General features: G+C 33.1%; 1 protein-coding gene across 2 annotated transcripts in view; it reads right to left on the bottom strand.

The window, feature by feature from the left end:
* NCAM2 (neural cell adhesion molecule 2) overlaps positions 1–22,036 on the bottom strand; it is a 549,137-nt gene that overhangs the window by 20,934 nt on the left and 506,167 nt on the right. For both annotated transcript variants that reach the window (XM_035282876.3, XM_035282875.3), the window contains exon 16: positions 10,371–10,575. In XM_035282876.3, coding sequence (XP_035138767.1) covers positions 10,371–10,575 — 205 coding nt within the window. The remainder of the gene's footprint in view (positions 1–10,370; positions 10,576–22,036) is intronic.

Genomic DNA, 22,036 nt, shown 5'->3' with positions numbered 1-22,036 from the left:
AGTAAAATCTTCAGATGCATAGGACCTCAAGTGACTAAGTTGTCCTGGAGTTTTCAGTTCACTGACTGGTCCACATGGAGCCTCAACCAACTCATGAATAACATTTTTTTTTTCATATTCCAGAACTGGTTCTTATAGATGTTTCTGCTTATAGGTTTCTGCTTTGATAAGTTGTGATTTTTTTGTATCTGCTTCTCTGTCTCTTCAATTTTTGGGACATAGTTTGCACTACAACCACATTTTTCTTATGAATCTAAGAGAATGGTTGATTTCAGTTTGTTTAGCTTTCAGTTTATTAGCAGAGAGCAGCAACTTTTAATCTCCATGCATGCTGGGCTGAAAAATGGGAGTATTGTTTTGGTTTGTTTTGTCAGTGTTATTCAGAAAATACAGTTGATATTTCATACATATTTCTTCAGTGTTTGAGTCATATCATACTTTCTCTTATAACAAAGCCTTGTACTCAGTCCATTTCCTCTGCCTGAAGAACCATTTTCCACACCCCTGACCACATACACAGGTCAGCTAGTTAATTCCTACTCCTTTTTTATGCTTTAGTTCTTTCACAACTTGATTAGATAAATATGAGTTGGTAAATTATTTACTTTTACATAGTATTTATAAGAAATTATTTATTTATTTGTCATTTGAGTTTTTTTAATTAAAATGTGTTTCCTGCTAGAATAAAAGTTTCCTGATAAAAAGAAATTAGTCTGCTTTTTCACAAGTTGTATTCACAGAAGTGAGAACTGTCTCTTGTTGCATAGATGATCAATGAATATTTTTAATATTAATGCTTAGTAAATTTCACTTGAGTAGATAACAGTAAAAAGATAATTTGATAAAATGTATTGTTTGATAAGAAAAACTCTGACAATGCAAGTTATATGTTAATTTAAATTTATAAGAATTAAATTAAAATATAACTTTATACTAATACTATTTTCTATGACACTGATTTTAACTTATCGTTTCTCTGCTGCGAGGTGCTCTCAAAACAAAAATGCAGGCCAGGCGCGGTGGCTCACGCCTGTAATCTCAGCACTTTGGGAGGCCCAGGAGGGTGGATCGTGAGGTCAAGAGATAGAGACCATCCTGGTCAACATGGTGAAACCCCGTCTCTACTAAAAATAAAAAAAAATAGCTGGGCATGGTGGCATGTGACTGTAATCCCAGCTATTCAGGAGGCTGAGGCAGGAGAATTGCCTGAACCCAGGAGGCAGAGGTTGCGGTGAGCCGAGATCGCCCCATTACACTCCAGCCTGGGTAACAAGAGCAAAACTCTGTCTCAAAAAAAAAAAAAATGCTCCAGGTGCAATTAATGTGGTTTTAATAAATCGTCATAGTCATAAGTTTTGAAAACATTAAAGAGTTAGTCTCAGAATGCTTGGGATCATTTAGAAGCTACTATAAATCTGAACAGTCCAATCAATTATACCCTATTTCTCATTAAGATTTTATATCTTTTGCAAACTTGAACGATACATTTTTGAAGAGTTGAAAGCTCTTTTCCCAAGGTAGAAGAATTGTATATAAATACGGAATGATCAATAATAAGCATGGAATTAACCACATATTTTCATTTTCTCAATTCCTTAAGGTTAATTAAGCTCAGCAGGATTTAAAAACAGAGGTGTTAGTGGACAAATTAACAAATAGTAGAGCTATATAAAAATAAACAGCACAACTGCATGGACCTGGTTGTTTGCACAGTTAATTAAGCAAAGGCATGAAGTTACATTTTGATTTCTCTCTTTCCATGACCCCAAAATAAAACCAATCAACAGATACTTGACATTACCTCAACTATATCTGTAATACATCCACTTATTTACATGAGTGTAATACCACTGCCTTGGGACAAAAGAAAAAAACAAGAACAAAAATCAAACAATTTTCATCTGGTGTACTTGAAGCTCCTCTTTCAGGTCTTTCTGATTCTAAATCATTCCTTTAAACATACCAGGCCCAATAATTCCTTCCTTATGCAATAGCAAAAGTCATCTTCTTAAAACTCTTCTAGTAGTTTTCTATTTCAAATAAAATTTATACTCTTTTCTTTGATGCAAGAAGATGGAATAACACTTTTGTCCCTAGATAATTTTTCAGTCTTATATTTATACCAGTTTCTCTCCCTGCCTCTCACCACTAAGGTTCATTTGTCTGAACACACCAAGTTTATTCCCATGTTAGAACTTTTATGTTAATTGTTTACACCTGCCTAGAATGTTCTTTCCCTTGATTGTTATATTACTTGCTCCTTATTACCCACCCTTAAGCTTAATGTCACCTCCCCAAGTGGTGTTTATAACACAGTATCAGATAACAGCTTAACATCCTGCCTTTCATTTGTTTAATGCTTGTCACTATTGGACATTTCAGTTTTAGTTAACATTTATTAACTGCCTTCTTGCACAATAACTTGAACTCCATGTGAACAAAATTATTGTTTCCTTTGCTTACTAATTTGGTCCCAGGTTCTATAAAAGTGCTTATAACCTTGCATTTATTCCATAAATATTTGCTCAGTGGATGAGCAAAAGTGAAGACTTATAAAATTTAATATATATCTTGAGCTATACCTTTATATATAACATAACATGTATAGTATATATAATATTTATGTGTTTTATCATGCTACTCTATTTAAATAAAACAACTAAAACTAAGTTTTGTGATCTATTTGTTTAGTTAGGAAGACAAAGCAAAGGTACATAAAATTATTTGGAGGCATAAAAGGTAATGATAAAGAAAACCAAATATACTGGAAATGAATTGTTTCCACTGTATTTATCACACCTCTTATTTGTATCTTGTTTAGTGTGCAGTAGAGACTAACTGATGTTGGTTCTTTAGTTTATCCCATGTCCAACAAGCAGTTTGCATTGTGTTTGAGAACAATTGAATCTAATTTTTGAACCAAAATATGTTGTCTAATTGCCATATCATGAAGTTAAAATATCCCTTACAGAATATACATAACAAATGGTCATAGACAAATAATCTAGTAAAATTGAAATAGGCTTGGAGATGTAAAAACAATGTAGCTATGGGGAATTGATTCTCCTAATTTTCTAATTCTAACACATAATTATTATTAAATGCCAGGCATTATAATGGTAATTTTGCATATATTGCATCAATTTCTTAAGTCATATAATATGTGGAGCAGAAATGCAAATATTCCTTTATGGATAAAGAAGCTAATGTTCACAGAAGTCAGAATAACTTGTCCAAATGTACTGGGATTCAAGTTCATTTATTTTGCCACTGGTTATTGGAATCTTTTCACAGCTTCTTAAAAATAGGCTTAAAATGGTACTCCTTTAAAATGAAATGAAGTTTTATTTTATTTTTATTTTTTCTTGAGATGGAGTCTTGCTCTGTAGCCCAGGCTGGAGTGCAGTGGCACCATCATGGTTCACTGCAACCACTGCCTTTTAGGTCCAAGCAATTCTCCTGCCTCAGCCTCCCAGGTCGCTGGGATTACAGGTGCATGCCACAACGCCAAGCTGATTTCTGTATTTTGGTTTAGCAAAGTTGGCCAGGCTGGTCTTGAACTCCTGACCTCAGATGATCCACCCACCTTGACCCCCCAAAATCTTTTGACAATGGAAAACAATAAACTAAAAAGAAATAAGAGGAACTGTGGAAACTATACTAATATATGGAAATTAAAAATATGCTCCTGAATGACCATTAAGTCAGTGAAGAAATTAAGAAGGAAAATTAAAAAATTTCTTGCAACAAATGATAATGGAAACACAAAATACCAAAAACCTATAGGATACTCCAAAAGTAGTACTAAGTGGGATATTTAGAGCAATAAACACCTAACAAAAATAGCAGAAACACTTAAACAAAACAACCTGAACAATGCATCTTAAAGAACTGGAAGTTTCGAAGCTAATTCAACCCAAAAGTAGTAGACGAAAATAAATAATAAAGATCAGGCAGAAAAAAATGAAATTTACACTTAGAAATCCTAAAGATAAGAAAAAGTGATTTTTGTTAACAAGACAATAAAAATGATAAATCTTTAGCCAGATTAAAAGACATATGAATCAAATAAATGAAATTACAGATGAGAAAGGAGACATTAAAACTGATATCACAGAAATTCAAAAATCGTGGCCGATCATGGTGGCTCATGCCTGGGAGGCCCCGGGAGGTCACTTTGGGAGGCCAACGTGGGCAGATTACTTGAGGTCAGGGATTCAAGACCAGTCCAGGCAATATGGTGAAAACTCATCTCAACAAAAATACAAAGATTAGCTGGGCATAGTCCCAGCTACTTGGGAGGGTGAGAGGCAGGAGGATCACCTCAGCCAAGGAGGTAAAGGTGGCAGTTAGCCAAGATCACATCACTGCCCTCTAGCCAGCCAACAGAGTGAGACTTAGTCTCAATAAAGAAAAAAAGTCATTAGAGAATATTATGAGAAACTGTATGCAGAGTGGAAAACTGGATAAATTCCTAGACACATACAACCTACATAAAGAACCTATGGTTCTTTATGGAAGAACCTTAAAGAAATCCAAAACCTCAATGAACCAATATAAGTAATGAGATAGAAGCAGTAATAAAAAATAATTAAAGAAAAGTTCAGGACTTGAATAGGTTGACTTACGAATTCTACTAAACATCAAAGAGAAACTAATATCAATTCTATTCAAACTATTCAATAATTTTGACTAAATGGGAAAATTCAAAAACTCATTCTACCAAGTCAGTATTACTTTAACCTCAAAATCAGACAAAGACATAAATAAAAAGGAAAACTACAGGCCAATATCACTGATGAACATAGATGCAAAAATCCTCCACAAAGTATCAGCAAACTGAACCCAACAACACATTGAAAATATCATTCATTTCGATCAAGGAAAATTTATCCCAGGGATGCAAGAATGATGTAACACATGTAAATAAATAAATGTGATGATTATCATATCAACAAAATGTAAGAAAAGTAAAACATATAATCATTTCAATTTATGCCAAAAATACTTGGTAAAATACATCAATTCATAACACGTTAAAAAACTGGATATAGAAGTAATAAAGACACTTCAACACAATAAGAGCTATATATGACATACCCATAGGGAGTATCATAATGAATAGACAAAAATGGAAAGCCTTTCCTTTAAGAGCTGGATCAAGACAAGGATGTCTACTTTCACCACTGGTATTAATATAGTACTGGGAGTCCTAGCCAGAGCAAGAGAGATAAAGAAATAAAACACATCCAAAGTGGAAAGGAAAGAGTCAAGTAATCCTTCTTATAATTATATCTTATCTTTAGAAAATTCTAAAGACTCCAAAAGGAAGCTATTGGAACCAACAAATAAATTTAATAATGTTTCAGCATACAAAATCAACATATAATAATCAGTAACATTACTACATGTCGACAGCAAACAGTCTGAAAAAGAATCCAAGAAACTAATACTATTTATAAAAGCTGAAATCAAAATGAATTAAATACTTAAATGTAAGACCTAAAACCATAAAAGCCCTAGAAGAAAATGTAGTCAATACCATTCAGGACATAGGCCTCTGCAAAGTCTTCATGTCTAAAGCACCAAAAGCAATGACAACAAAAGCCAAAATTGACAAATGGGATCTAATTAAACTAAAGCGCTTCTGCACAGCAAAAGAAACTATCATCAGAGTGAACAGGGAGAAAATTTTTGTAATATCTCCATCTGGCAAAGGGCTAATATCTGGAATCTACAAAGAACTTAAACACATTTATGAGGAAAAAAAATCAAAAACTGGATGAAGGATATTAACAGACACTTCTAAAAATGAGACATTTGTGCAGCCAAAAACATATGAAAAAAAGCTCATCATCACTGGTCATTAGAGAAATGCAAATCAAAACCACAATGAGACACCAGTTAGAATGACAATTATTAAAAAGAAGAGGATGTGGGGAAACAGGAACACTTTTACACTGTTGGTGGGAGTGTAACTTAGTTCAACCATTATGGAAGACAGTGTGGTGATTCCTCAAGGATCTAGAAACTGAAATATCATTTGACCCAGCAATTCCATTACTGGGTATATACCCAAAGGATTACAAAACATTCCATATAAAGACACATGCACGTGTAGGTTTACTGCAGCATTGTTCACAATAGCAAAGACTTGGAACCAACCCAAATGCCCATCAATGATAGAATGGATAAAGAAAATGTGGTACCTATATACCATGGAATACTAAGCAGCCATAAAAAAGGATGAGTTGATGTCCTTTGCAGGGACATAGATGAAGCTGGAAACCATAATTCTCAGCAAACTAATACAAGAACAGAAAACTAAACACCACATATTCTCTCTCATAAGTGGAAGTTGAAGAATGAGAACACATGGACACAGGCAGGGGAATATCACACATTGGGGACTGTCAGGGGGTCGAGGCTTAGTGGAGGGATAGCATTAGGAGAAGTACCTAATGTAGATGATGGGGTGATGGATGGAGCAAATGACTATTGCACACGTATAACTATATAACAAATCTGCACATTCTTCACATATACCCCAGAACTTAAAGTATAATATAAAGTAAGAATACTACAATAAAATGATACAAATATAAAACAAAGAAACAAAAAAGAAATACCTAGGAATGAACTTAAGCAAAGAAGCAAAAGATCTCTAGAATGAAAATAATAAAACATTGATGAAAAACTTGAAATGACACAAAAATGAAAAGCTATTTTATATTTGTGGATTCGAAGAATAAGTATTGTTCACATGTCCATACTACTCAAAGCAATATACAGATTCAATGCAATTCTTATTAAAATACCATGATATTCTTCACAGAAATAGAAAAAAAATTGTAAAATGTATATGGAAAACACAAAAGACCCAGAAGAGCCAAAGCCATCCTGACTCAACAGAACAAAAGTGGAGAAATCATATTACCTAACTTCAAATTATACTACAGAGTTATAATAAACAAAAACACCATGATGCTGGCACTAAAACAGACACACAGACCAAGTAAAACAGAGTAGAGAACACAGACATAAACCCATGCATTTACAGCAGACTTATTTTTAACACAACTGCCAAGAACATACATTGGTGAGAGGGCAGTCTTGTCATTACATGGTACTGAGAAAACTGGACATCCACATGTAGAAGAATGAAAGTAGACCCCCATCTCTTGCCATATACAAAAATCAAATCAAAACAGAATGTTGACTTAAATTGAAGACCAAATCCATGAAAGCACCATAAGAAAAGATGAGGGAGACACCTCAGATCATTGATGTGGGCACAAATTTCTTAAGTAATACCCCATAAGCACTATCAAGCAAAGCAAACACAGACAAATGGGATCACATCAAGCTAAAAAACTTCTGAACACTAATCGAAACAACAAAGAGACAACACACAGAATAGGAGGACATGTTTATGAACTACCCATCTGACAAGTAATTTATAACCAGGATTTATGAGCAATTCAAACAGGAAACAAATCAAAACAAATAATCCAATTAAAAATGAGCAAGAGATCTGAATAGACATGTCTCTCAAAGGACAACATACAAATAGACATCAGGTATACAAAAAATGCTCAACATCATCAAAGAAATGCAGATCAAAACTATAATGAGATATCATCTCATCCCAGTTAAAATGGCTTTTAGCCAAAAGACAGGCAATAAGGAATACAGATGAAGATGTGAAGAAATGAAAATGATTATACACTTGTGGATTAGTGGGAAAGCAAATTAATACAGCCACTATGGAGGACAGCATGAAGATTCCTCAAAAAACAAAAAATAGGAACTACCATATGATTCAGTGATTCCTCTGCTTGGTATATATCCAAAATAATTTTAAAAGTCAATATATTTAAGAGTTAAATACCTCTTATGTTTACTCCCATGTTTATTCCAGCACTATTCAAAATAGCGATGATATGGATCTAAGTGTCCATCAGTGGATGAATGGGTGAAAATGTGGTATATACACAATGGAAAATCATTTGGTTACAAAGATAAATAAAATCTTGTCATTCGTTGAAATATTGATGGAACTGGAGAAAATTATGTTAAATGAAGTAAGTCAGTTGCAGAAAAAATAGTTGTTTCTTTTCATTCATATGTGGGAGCTATGACAACAACTGAAACTGATGGAGAAAGAGAAAAGAATAATTGTTACCAGAGGCCAGTAAAGATAACAGGGAAGTGGGAATGGGGGTTAAGTAGGAACACTTAATGGGTATAAAAATACAGTTAGATAGAATGAATAGGATTCAGTGTTCCATGTCATAATAGATTGAAAATAACCAAAATAATTTATTTATATTTAAAAATAAGTAAAAGAGTAGAATTGGAATGTGTTCCTAGCTTTAAGAATTGATAAAGGTTTAAACTGATACATATCACAATTACCCTGATTTGATCATTACATATTGTATGCCTGTATCAAAATATCCCATGTGCAACAAGTAGAAACTCATTTACATAAAGCACAAAACAGGAAAACTAATCTATAGTGCTATGAAGTTAGAATATTGCTTAGCATGAGATTGAGTAGGGACAGGAAAGGAGATCTAAATAATAGAGTTATTTTCCTTGATTTAAGCATTGAACATGGACATACTCAGCTTGTCAATATTTATTAAACTGTACACTGATAATATCTAAGCCTTTTTGAATATTATACTTTCATGTGAGTAAAACTTAACAATTAGCAAAAATATAGAAATATATAAAAACTGATATCTATTTTGGCACATATTTTAAAAGTAAAATCTTTTCAAATGAAAGTATTATATTTAACATTTAAGGTGTAAATGACACAACAGAACAGAACTATATAACAAAGCAAAGACAAATTAGTCTATAAAACAGTATGAGACCTTCCACGCTTCAATATATGCATAGAAAAAGAATAAAAAATATTCAACAATAAAAAACAATCAGTCCTTGAAATACAAAACATAAATGGTCCTAATAAAACATTTTTGAAGATGTCAGAAACAGAAGGGTAGACATGGTATAGGAATCCATTTATATGAGTTTCCAAAATAAGCCAAAACTATCTGCTGAAAAATCAGGAATAGCAGTAACCTGGGTGGGGGAGGTTAATGTGGGCTGACTGGATAAGGAAATGAGAGGACTTTCAGAGTGTGATACGGTTTCCTGTTACACATTTAAAAACATTTGTCAAAACTCTTCAACTGAAACATTTTGCGCATTTTATTCTGTGGCTTCACTTAAATAAAGGTAAACACAATTTAGACTCTATGTAATGATATGCAAGTTGAATTTTGTGGGGGTTATGTTCTAATTTTTTGAAATTCAAGAAAATATAATGATTAAAATATGGATAAACATATTACAAAGAAAATATCACAAAATGTTAATCGTAGAACCCAACTGCTGGTATATGATTGTTTGTTGTAAAAAGTCTTTCAATTCTTCTATATGTTAGAAAAGATATGCAGTAGAAAGTCTTTAAATTAAAAAAAAATAATAAAGGATATGTCCTGAACTCTTAAGACTTATTTTTATTGCTGTGTTTAATGCGACACAAGTGTATGTATAAAAAAACATACATAACACATAAACACGTATGCATATGTTTGCACATGATTTCTTGTGCTTGCTGAATTTTTTGTATGGATCACATTCTACTTTTGAGATTAGATCCATATCTATCTAAAGACAAACAAAATAAAATGGAAATGTTAAAACCTCTTAATTTCCCTTTTACGGGACAAAATAATTTTCTAAAAAAGTTGATCTACATATTTTCTTGAAAATTATATTCTGCTCTACTAAATGGAACTACACAAGAGTTCCAGATTCTAAAATGTAATCAACTTTTGATCAAATTTTAGAATAGTAAATTCAGAATCAGTGATAATGTATTTTATAGCACGTATAATATTTTCTATACCAAAACTAATGAAGCCTTACATTTGTAGAAGTTGCCATGATTTTGTTGTTTTAAACTCAGTTCAACTGAGTTTTAGCTCTGATTATTTTTGAAGGCTTTCTTTTTTTAATATAAATAAAACCAGTGGAATAAATCAAAATGGAATACATTTGTACAAATATCCATCCATCTATAAGTTTATCATCTGTAAATCATGCCAGTAATTCTTTTCAGTGAAGCTCCCATTTTGAGGTTTAATTTTGAATAAGCTGTTGTCAAAGTTACTTTGTTCTATGTTATATTTAAGGATACATAGTTTTAAAGTCAGAGAGCAGGCAGTGTAGTGTCGAATAATCAAACTCTGTACCCTACTTCGAGAAAACAAAGCTCTCAGATAAAGCACTCAAGCTTGTCTGTGGCTCTTGTTTAATATGACATGATGTCGATGCCTGATACTCACAGGTATGCAGCTTTTCCTTCTTCGAGTTCTTTACTTTTGCCACTGGAGCCACTTTTCTTTCCGCACATTCTCCTAGTGATGCACATCAGCAACCCACATTGCCGAATAAAGAAGCAGCTGACGTCTGTTACCACAAGAACTAGCAGAAGCGCAGCAACTCCCAGGCCAATGACTGCTCCAAGCCCAAGACCATTAAAAAGCGTATCTTAAAAAAATTAGAAAATATTAGATGATTATTTTCAATATAATTCTTATCAAAAAATTCAATTTAAGAGAGAATAATGTGCTGTTAACTGGCGGAATTCAATTTCATGATTATTGACACCTATTTCCTGGCTTTCAAACAATACTTTAAGCAATTGATATGTTAATTATGTGACTATTTTTTTCAAACTCATTCTTTTTATTAAAAAATAAGTTTAAGTATCTTAAAAAAATACTTCTTGATTCCCATTGGAGACGATAATGAATATTACAATATCCCTAAACATGCTTTATCAGAAAATGACACCCTTTAATAGATCATCACAATGTTAAAAGAATAGTCAAATCTCTGTAAGAAGTGTTAAATAGATCTTCTATACGAGATTATGTAAATTTTAAAACTTGATCTTACAAATGGACAGTTCTGAGCACTTTGTTTTATCAGAGAATGTATTTAAGTATAACTTTCTATGAATGTTTTAGAAATCATCATTTGGAAGAAATGGAGCACCTGTAGTTCTCCAGTTAATATTTTAACCAATGCGTGAGATTAGAGGCAACATTTTATAGCTATGGTATTTATGACTCTTTGTTAGGTCCTATCATGAGAAGGTAGGAGAAGATGGAAACCACTTTTCTTTGGCATGTGGTTGTAGTAAATCCGAAAGGACATACAGAAAGTAACCATGAAAGGTTGGCTGGACTCAGTGGCTCACACCTGTAATCCCAGCACTCTGGGAGGCTGAGTCAGGTGGATCACGTGAGATCAGGAGTTCGAGACCAGCCTGACTAACATGGTGAAAACCTGTCTCTACTAAAAATACAAAAAATTAGCCGGACATAGTGCAGACACCTGTAATCCCAGCTACTCAGGAGGCTGAAGCAAGAGAATTGTTTGAAAAGGGCAGGAAAATTTTGCAGTAAGCTGAAATCTCGCCATTGCACTCCAGCCTGGGTGACAAAGCGAGACTCTGTCTCAAAAAAAAAAAAAAAAAAAAAAAAAAAAGAGAGAGAGAAAGAGGGGAATGGTAAGATGATGAAGTATCCCGACTGATAAAATTGAAATGGCAAGTGGAGCAAGTAGTCATGAAGATGAATCGAGTGTTACATGTTTGTAGTAGAATCTGAGGACAGACTCCACAGCTGTAACAATATGGATAAGAAAATAACGACAATGAAAAGGAATAAATTAAACTGGTAATAATGCATTATCTAGAAGAAAAGGAAGAAACGTAACTTCACAGGTATTCAAATGATTCTTAACACGTTTGTTAAGAATTAGCTTGCAAAACATTTTAGTCTCTTTAATGATAAAATGCATTTACTACTCAGCATAATAACAGCATGCTTAATACGTAACTGATATGAAACTCAATTGACAGATTTAGGTATAGATGTAAATTTGAATTGTGAGAAAACCACTCCTGAAAAAAATATATATAACAAATTTTCTTGTCATATTTTTATTTTTTATTTTTTGAGTTGGAGTTTCGCTCTTGTTACCCAGGCTGGAGTGCAATGGCGTGATCTCAGCTCACTGCAACCTCTGCCTCCTGGGTTCAGGCAATTCTCCTGCCTCAGCCTCCTGAGTAGCTGGGATTACAGGCACTCGTCACCGTGCCCAGCTAATTTTTTGTATTTTTAGTAGAGACGGGGTTTCATCATGTTGACCAGGATGGTCTCGATCTCTTGACCTCGTAATCCACCCTCCTGGGCCTCCCAAAGTGCTGGGATTACAGGCTTGAGCCACCTTGCCCGGCCTCTTGTCATATTTTTAAACGTTGGTTTAATATTTTAATATTGACTAGAAAAACAGTGATCCAAGGAAATCAGTACAACTGCTAACATACAAAATCATCCACTAGTGGCTCTACTTCGGATATGTCAGACTTGACTGAATACTAGTTCTGTAGGACGAGTGTCATGTCATTTTTTTTTTCTTCAAAAAATAGGTTTATTTTTATCTCTTAACATTTCAAAAGCAAGCAGGTCAGTTTTGAAAAAAATCATCCAGTTTGTGATACAGTGGCCTGGTACTTGACCCTGGCAACTCTGTGGTTCACATTTGCAAATGTGCTTCTACAATGTCACCATGATATGGCAAATGAGAATTACTTAAGCACTGAAATAACAAATTTAGAATGCTCATGTCCAAGACAGTGTAATTTTTATTGAAATTATTTTGTTACTCATGAAGTTAAAATATTAATAAACACATAGCAGTGTGGAAGAAAAATAATGTATTCATGTCAATTTCAATATCTCGTTCCTATACCAAAGTTTAACATGCTACTTAGATAGCGATAGTTTAGGAAAATTACTTAGGTAATATCCGGGGAAAATTTTGGTTTTGACAGAATTTTTATCTTAGCACATGAACCCACTTGAGGAAAGAATTACTAGAGAAAGAATAATATTTTTCAGCCATGGGTATTTAATATATATATTTTTTTATTTTGCAAAATCTCAATAAACAAATATAGAATAAGATTCCAGAGATTAGTTCTCAATTTTTCAAAGGTATATCTCTACGCATGATTTAAAAAAGAACTAGTGCCTCCTGCTACAAAAAATGACATTATCAAGCAAACTCGGATTTTTGTTTGCAGTTAAAAAATGGTACACCTTTTCTTACATTATCCATTTTCAAATATAAATGACTCACTTCCACGTCTATTATTACAATACAGTGAAGTCAACTTACCTATTAAACATATGTAATTGTATAAAAATCCAACATTTTTCAATATTCATATGTATTCATTTTAGATATGCTGCACATTATTCAACAACTAAAGCTCAGAAAACAATTAGAAAAAAATATGAATATAATTATGGTATAGCCCCAGTGTATACAATCACTCGATGATCCTATTAGTTTGATCACTCTTCTGCTACCTCATTTAGGTTCTTGTCATATGCAGACATAGTTGTGGGAAGTAAATCCTATAGCTCAATGACAATATATCTGTTTTATTATACAAATTCCCATTTACCTTTCCCAAGTTTGAAGAGTCTTGCTTTGTTCTTAAAAACACTGCATCAGGAGTAAGAGCCTGCTTTCACCGCTTACCATCATTAGTTGTGGGGGGTAAGCCATCTAATATCTCTAAGACTGAAGTGCCTCTTTATTAAAATGGTGACAGTTATTAACAAAACATAACAACCACAAAAGGTCACAGGTTTGTTGAGAAGATTGTTGTGAATGTGGTAATGTACTTAACCTCTGGCACTTATTGACCAGTACAAAGTAAACATTTAACAAGTATTGCTTATAATTATTATTTTAGTATTATAAAATTCCAGAGAAATGATATTTTGATTAAAAATTAATGTTAAACGTTAAAACTATTCCATAAACACGTTTTCAGCAGTGATCTAAGGTGGAAAAGTATCTTTTATTAAGTAAAAATTATTCTCTTGAGGGTACAGTAACTTTAAAAAAAATAATTCAGGTTTGGCTAGTTAGCTTTTAAATGACAAATATTTAATTCTGTGATCTTTTTAGCATAAAACGAGTGTAGTGATTTGCTTCATTTTTATCTTTAGAAAAAGCTCTCAGAAAAATTATATATGTAAAACATCTTCATTTTGTTGGCTTAAATGACAGATTTATTTCCTATCAGTCATGATGGTTTAGAGTTTGAGGTCAGGGTACCAGCATGATTGGATTCTGGTAGTGGCCCTTACATACAAGATTAGCAATGCTGCCAATTGTTTAATTGTTCTATTTTAATAAAAGATATTATTTTTAACTTACGGTGCCTAATTTATAAGCGAAAGTTTATCATAGGTATGTATGTAAAGGAAAAACCTGTGTGTGGAGGGTTAAGTGCTATTAGAGGTTTCAGGCATGCACTGAGAGCTCTGGATGCATCTCCAGCTGAAGCAGGGACTACTGTATGTGTCTTTTCATGTTTCTGTTGCACACATCAAATCCAAACTCATATATTACATAATTTTTCCATGAAATGTATTATATTTGATAATACCAGCTTTTCAAAAACCAATGAACTATTAGATTCATAAAACTAGCCATGGTTTTTGACTCCTCAATACTTCAGTGTTTTAATTAACCATTTTATATGCTATGTATAATCTCCAGGTAGATTGAAAATTAATTTCAGAATGTGGAACACATCAATAAAGACATGGAGAAAAAATTCAAAGGGTCCTAAAATGGTGACTGGTTGCTGTTTCTAGAATACTGGTAGCTATTTTCATAAGAGATATTGTTGGATGTAGTAGGCAAGTAGGTTAAGCATATAAAAGGCAAAGAGAAGACATTAAAAACCTGATTGGTGCTGATCATATCTTCCCACATTGGAGATAAGTCTACATTGACTCTTAATTGTATGTTCTTATTTCATCATTCCTAGCACAACACACTCCCTAACATCAAGTGATATACAAAAGGTTTTGGTATAAGTTTTCCGAAGATAACACACTCTTGAACATCAAATGATATATGGAAAATTTTGGCATAAGTCTGTAGCAAATACATACATAGATGTGAGGAGAAAATACAGAGACTTAAAAATCAGCAGCAACTTACTGAAATTCTACCTGGTGATATATAATCATGGGGGATGTTTTAGTTTGCTTTGTAGATAAAGGTGAATAGAAATGAATTCAACAATACATTTGTGGAATCGTATAAAGTTAAATTAAGTTCAGAATATTTTAAAACATACTCTTCAAAATTTCCTTGGAGTTTGAATCCTTTAAAGAGTGCAGAGTTAATCCTACAATTAAATAAATTTGATACATTGATGGAACATTAAGAGAATAAATAACTGTTCTATAGAGTTTTAAAAATATTTTCAGAAATTAACTGTTGTAAAACATACCCCATAAGTATCTTCTCTGAGAGGCACAGGTAGAATCAAAAGTTTCACTAGATTCAATTCAAAATTGCTATGCAGATAATTAGAAATACACGTGTAAATGTTATCTTTATATATTTGTGTGTGTTAAGAAAAAAATATTCAAAAATATTTATTTATTTATTTAGATGAAGTTTTGTTCTTGTTGCCCAGGCTGGAGTGCAAGGGCATGATCTCAGCTCACCACAACCTCTGCCTCCCGAGTTCAAATGATTGGCCTGGGTCAGCCGCCGGAGTAGCTGGGATTACAGGCACTCACCATCACACCTCGCTAATTTTTGTCTTTTAGTAGAGATGGGGTTTTTCCATGTTGGTCAGGCTGGTCTCCAACTCTTGATCTCAGGTGATCTGCCCATCTTGGCCTCCCAAAAGTGCTGGGATTACAGGCGTGAGCCATTGCACCTGGCCATATTTATCTTTATATATTTGAAACAATATGACTTTCAGATCACATTTGCAGGTAATTATAGGTAGAAAAAAATGAAAATTTTGATGCACCCAAATTATAAATTTCAATGGCTTTTATATGGAACCACTGATATTAGCAATCTGAGCAGAATGTGACATCATTTCCATTTCTCTAAGCAGGTTTGTTTTCTGTGTCACGATGCAGGGGTGGGGGGCTGCATTTTTGCTACCTGGTGTGCATCCCTGAATAGATAGATTTATTCCATTTTAATTCAAATTACAACTCCCTACTTGAAACACGTGTTTGAACTCGTGGGGATTCCAGTGTCTAGTCAATACTCCTTTAACTGTATCAATTAGAAAAATAAAGAGGGAAAAATCATTGCTAATTTCAATAGCAAAGATGATTAAAAATGTCATTTGACATCCATTCAAAATTTAAAATAAATCCAAATAGTACACTCAATGGCAACCATAATTGGATTTTATATTCTTCCTTCCCTCTGGAAAACTTTTTAAATTGTTTCCCATATATACCTAGAGAAGAGTTGCATATACACTCCCAAGATAGGTGTTTGTATTTTAAATTATAAACAGGTAATATTTCATAATATACTTATACATTGAAATAGGTTATGCACATTATAAAACATAAATACAAAAAGATGCATTAATATATTCACTTGGAAATTCTAACATTTTAAATCTTCATAGTGAATTATATTTTTCACCCATTTTGTGGCCTATGCCATACAATTGGAAATATCTAAATAATATTGTAGGTTCATTCTCAGTTTTATCATTGGTAAAGTAGTGATACAGATATCCAGTTATCTTAATAAAAATGGTCTTTTAGAATCAAGCAAGAGAGTGCTTTGGGGATTCCATATCGTTTTACACATAGGTTATTATTTCATTTGTTAAACCTAATATTCTAAAAACATTCATTTTAGAGTAGCTTCCTGTGACTTATTGTTTATAGTAATTTTTTTAAAAAACTAGAACTTCTCCACTTTTATCTAAAACTCTCCCGGATTTTAGCAAGTCCAAATGTTTCTTTTTCTTTTTGTACTTTGGGCTCTGGGGTATGTGTGCACATCATCAGGCATTTCTCCTGGTGTTATCTCTCCCCATCTTCTCTGCCCACTGCTGTCCCTCTCCTCCCCTCCCCATGTGTTCAATAAGTTATCTTTATTAAGGTCTAAGGCTTCAGATCCTTTCCGCTCTTCCACTTTTTGATATGCATTTTATTGTGACCAGAATCAACTTCTATTTTTAAAATTTAATATCATTCCTCTATATTTGTTAACTTCTTTTATAGTAAATTTTCTTTTTGATCATTGCCGTATTCCTAATTCCCACTTTAAAATCTTTCCTGATCTTTTTAAAACTGACGTGAAGATGGAAGAAATTGATATAACTTAATAATGCTCTTATTGTTACTCAAATGTGACTTTGGTTTTGCCCAGTTTTGAGATAAGGAGATACTGGGTTATGGGAGACCTTCTCTTCTTTCATAATTCGATTTGCCCCCTAGTACACTATTATGTGTTTGTGATCATTAATATATATTTATTATATTATTATTTTGTCTAGTATTTTAGATCAATTCTTCATTGTAATAAAAAATAAAATTATAACTTTTAAAAGGTTGTTACAAAGTGGATCAAGATCACCTCCCCAAAAATAATGACTGTACTTCTTTTGTGTTCTAATCTTTTACTCTGCCATGTCTTGGCTTCCTCTAGACAGCTCATAGTATTCATGAGATTATAAAAGGCCATTTACATCTTTCAGCTCCCTAACAAAATGCATTTATTAATAACATTTTTAAGTTCACTCAAGTTCACAGTCATCAGATATAAAACTGCTTACAGAAATAATTGAATTAGAACTCTATGGGTATAACATTCAATCTCCTGCATTTTTCAATGAATACTTTGAAGAGAAAAAGTATGCAATGCTAGTGATGTCTGTGATGGCTGTGAAAAGAGCATTGTTATCACTAAAGAGAAAACTGCACAGAGTGTCTTTTTCAGAGATTAAATTCTATAAAAGGAATCTTGGAATATTAAAAATAATAATGCATAAAACATTAAAAATCAAAATTGAATTGTAATCAGGCATACAGCACTTAATTTTATGAAATTACACCATCTTATAGATATTGTCTGGTCTGTTGGAGGGAATTTTAGTTTTTAGAATCACGCAAAAGTTACTTGCTCTATTTTGACGAAGACATATACTGAGTTCATTGGAACTCTTTATGTATCTAGAAATAAATTATAAAAGTTTATTTTAGAGATTAATACACTGATAGAGATGTGTAAAATCATTTTACATAATTTTCCAGATTTTTGGTCCCTTACAAAACTATTTACAGCATCTACATATTATTGGAAAATTTGAAACTGTAGATTTAAAAATGCTGAGTAAATTTAACCAAGAATTTTCAACATTAGTTAAATATTTAAAAAATGGCTAATGTTTATTTATATATGTTTTATATCCTCAGGCTGTTTTTGGTACCTTTTAAGAAGCTCTTTTTGATGTACCATTTTATGTGTACTTTGTCGAACAGTCTTGATGTAGATATTTTATTACTTACTACCAACATTTCTTTTCACAGAAAATTTATTCTTCAGGGAGTAGATGTGTGCATTTTCAGTCACTGATTCTTCAATATTGAGTCTCTATTCTCTAATTATTTTGAATGTTTTGTCAAAATGTTCTGTTACACATATAAATAATTGTTTTGTAAATAAACTCAACAGCAATCCAAAATTTTCTGTAGGTAACAAACCTGCATGTTCTGCACATGTACCCCAGAACTTAAAGTGCATTTAAAAAAAGATTTTTCTCTTAAAATAGAGATTCAAATTTAGCAGAGTGAGCATATGGCCTAGTTTTAAATCCAAATTCCAGCCCTTTCTAGATTTGTAATTTGTGAAAGCTACTTTAATATTGTCAGTTACAGTTTCCTCATCTGTAAGATAAAAATAAAAATCCCGAAGAGTAACTAGGGAGACGAAATGAGTTAAAATGGAAAGACTTTAGAATAGTGCCCACTTTAATTGCTTTATAAATGTTAACTATTATTATTATTTTAAAAATCTTTATAATCATTCTATTTCACTTAAGAAAAAATCACCTCAAAATCCTAGGAAGTTTATCAGGGACTAGGAACAGTAAAAACGTATACTTTTGATTTTTCTTAATATCTGATTCAGGGCAAGAAAAAGTAGCCATTTGAGAATATTTGGTTAAAATGGGGGAACTGTTAACAAGTAGATTATTTGAATGCCATTTATAATTGTAAACTGGTCTACCTTTAGAATTTCCATTTTTATTTTCTTTATTTATTTTTTTTATTGTACTTTAGGTTCTGGGGTACATGTGTAGATCCTGCAGGATTGTTGCATAGGTACTTACATGGCAAGGTGGTTTGCTGCCTCCCATTCCCCCTGTCACCTATATCTGGTATTTCTTCCCATGTTATCCCTTCCCAACCTCCGCACTCCCCACTGTCCCTCCTTTAGCCCCGCCCCAGCAGACCCCAGTGTGTGATGCTCCACACTAAACACGAAAAGTTTTTGAACAACTGAAGTCTATTTAAAAGGGAAAACATGCAATGGTTATCTCTATTAACAGCATTGCAATGGCTACTATGCCTAGATTGAGGATGCCTTTAAAAACAACACTGTGTGCAACACTATCCCTCTCAAGCTACCATTGATCTTCTTCACAGAACTGGAAAAAGAAAAACAAAACACTTTAAACTTCAGATGGAACCAAAAGAGAGCTTACATAGCCAAGGCAATCCTAAGCAAAAAGAACAAGGCTGGAGGCATCACGCTACCTGACTTCAAACTATACTACAAGGCTACTGTAACCAAAACAGCATGATACTGGTACCAAAACAGATATAGACCAATGGAACAGGACAGAGGCCTCAGAAGAAACGTCACACATCTACAACCATCTGATCTTCAACAAATCTGACAAAAACAAGCAATGTGGAAAGGATTCCCTGTTTAATAAATGGTGTGGGAAAACTGGCTAGCCATCTGTTGAAAGCTGAAACTGGACCTCTTCCTTACACCCTACACTAAAATTAACTTCAGATGGATTAAAGATTTAAACATAAAATCTAACACCATAAAAATTCTAGAAGAAAACCCAGGCAGAACCATTCAGGACATAGACATAGGCAAAGACTTCATGACTAAAACACCGAAAGCAATGGCAACAAAAGCCAAAATACACAAATGGGATCTAATTAAATTTAAGAGTTTCTGCACAGCAAAAGAAACAATCATTAGGGTGAACTGGCAACCAACAGAATGGGAAAAAAAATTGTGCAATCAACTTTAATTTTTGAGGCAGGGGCTACATGTACAGATTTCTTACATCTGAATATGCATGATGCTGAGGTTTGGAGAGCATATCACCTTGATAGTGATATGCTCCTTGATAACCTGTTGGTATTTTTTTTTTAACTCACACTGCCATCCTATAGCAGTCCACAGTGCCTGTTGCTTCCATATTTATATCCATGTGTGCTCAGTGCTTAGCTCCCACTTATAAGTGAGAGTATGTGGATATTTTGTTTTCTGTTCCTGAATTAACTGGCTTAGGATTATGGCCTCCTGCTCTATCTATGTTGCTGCAAAGGACATAATTTCAATATAAAATTCCTATTTATAAAAATTCTAAGTTTTCTAAACATGTGATAGAATAAATGAAAAATGTGAGCAAATACATAGAAGATATGTGTTATTATTTTTCTTGGAATCTATGATAATATTTTAGGATTTTTTAAAGTTTTTCAGTTTGAAATACTGAATTGTATTTCAGATATTTCAATTTCTGCTTAGAGTTAAACAGAAAACATCAACTCTATATTATTAAAACTACATAGTTTAAACATGCAGGGTCACTTATAAATGCTATTATTATACGATGCATCTGAATTAGTGCATTTTATGCTATCAGCTATCAAACACTAAAAGGTCATGCAGACACCTTAAATGCATATTACTAATTAAAAGAAGTCAATTTCCAAAAGCTACATAATGTAAAATTGCAACCGAGTGACATTCTGGAAATGGTAAACCTATGGAAATAGTAGAAAGGTCAGTGATTACCAGGAACTGGTGAAGAAGGGAGGGAAGAATAGGTGAAACACAGAGGACTTTTAGGACAGTGAAATTACGTTGTACAATACAAAAATGGTGGATACATGTCATTATTAATTTGTTCAAATCCATACAATATACAACACCAAGTATGGACCCTAATGTAAACTATGAATTTTGGGTGATTACCATGTGCCATTGTGGGTTCATCAACAGTAACAAAGGTACCACTTGGGTATTAGATATTGATAATCAGGAAGGCTGTGCTTGACTGGCATAGACAGTATATGGGAGCCCTCCTTAGTTTCCATTCAATCTTGGTGTAAATCTAAAAGTGTTTGAACAACTAAAGTCTATTTAAAAGGGAAAACACGCAATGGTTATGTCTATTAACAGCACTGAAATGGCTACTATACCTAGATTGAGGATGTCTATAAAAACAACTTTTACTTTTATGTCCTTTAAAAACTAAAAAATCTCCACATATTTATCGAGGAGTAACACATATAAGTGCTTTAATTTTTTTTTTAATACTTTAAGTTCTGGGGTACATGTGCAGAAAGTGCAGGTTTGTTACATAGGTATACACGTACCTTAGTGGTTTGCTGCATCCATCTCCTCTGTCATCTACCTTAGGTATTTCTCCCAATGTTATCCTTCCCAACCCTCCCACCCCCTGCTATCCCTGGCCTCCTGCTTTTATGTGATGGCACTCAGCAGTGAACCATATCATGTCTTGATTTAGAAAAATACTTTCCCCTGTTCACCTAAACTTTCTTTCATAACTAAGCCATCTGACAGAACCATGAGTCACAGGGTACTATATGAAAATTCCATACAAATTTTAATGTTTTCTACGAACATGAACTAAGAAGCAGAATGTTTTCAAGAGCCATAGGTAGTTTGTGTTTCACATTACATATAACAAGTATATCCAATTCAGCTTTTGCGAAATTATATACTACAAAAAATAGCAAAATTTAGGTGTCTTTCCATGGATTCTTGTAAACAGAAATGCCAATTTGAAGAG

Source organism: Callithrix jacchus, chromosome 21, assembly GCF_049354715.1.
Source record: "Callithrix jacchus isolate 240 chromosome 21, calJac240_pri, whole genome shotgun sequence".
Lineage (NCBI taxonomy): Eukaryota > Metazoa > Chordata > Mammalia > Primates > Cebidae > Callithrix > Callithrix jacchus.
The sequence above is the reverse complement of the archived record's forward strand: the minus strand, read 5'-3'. Positions and strand labels throughout refer to the sequence as shown.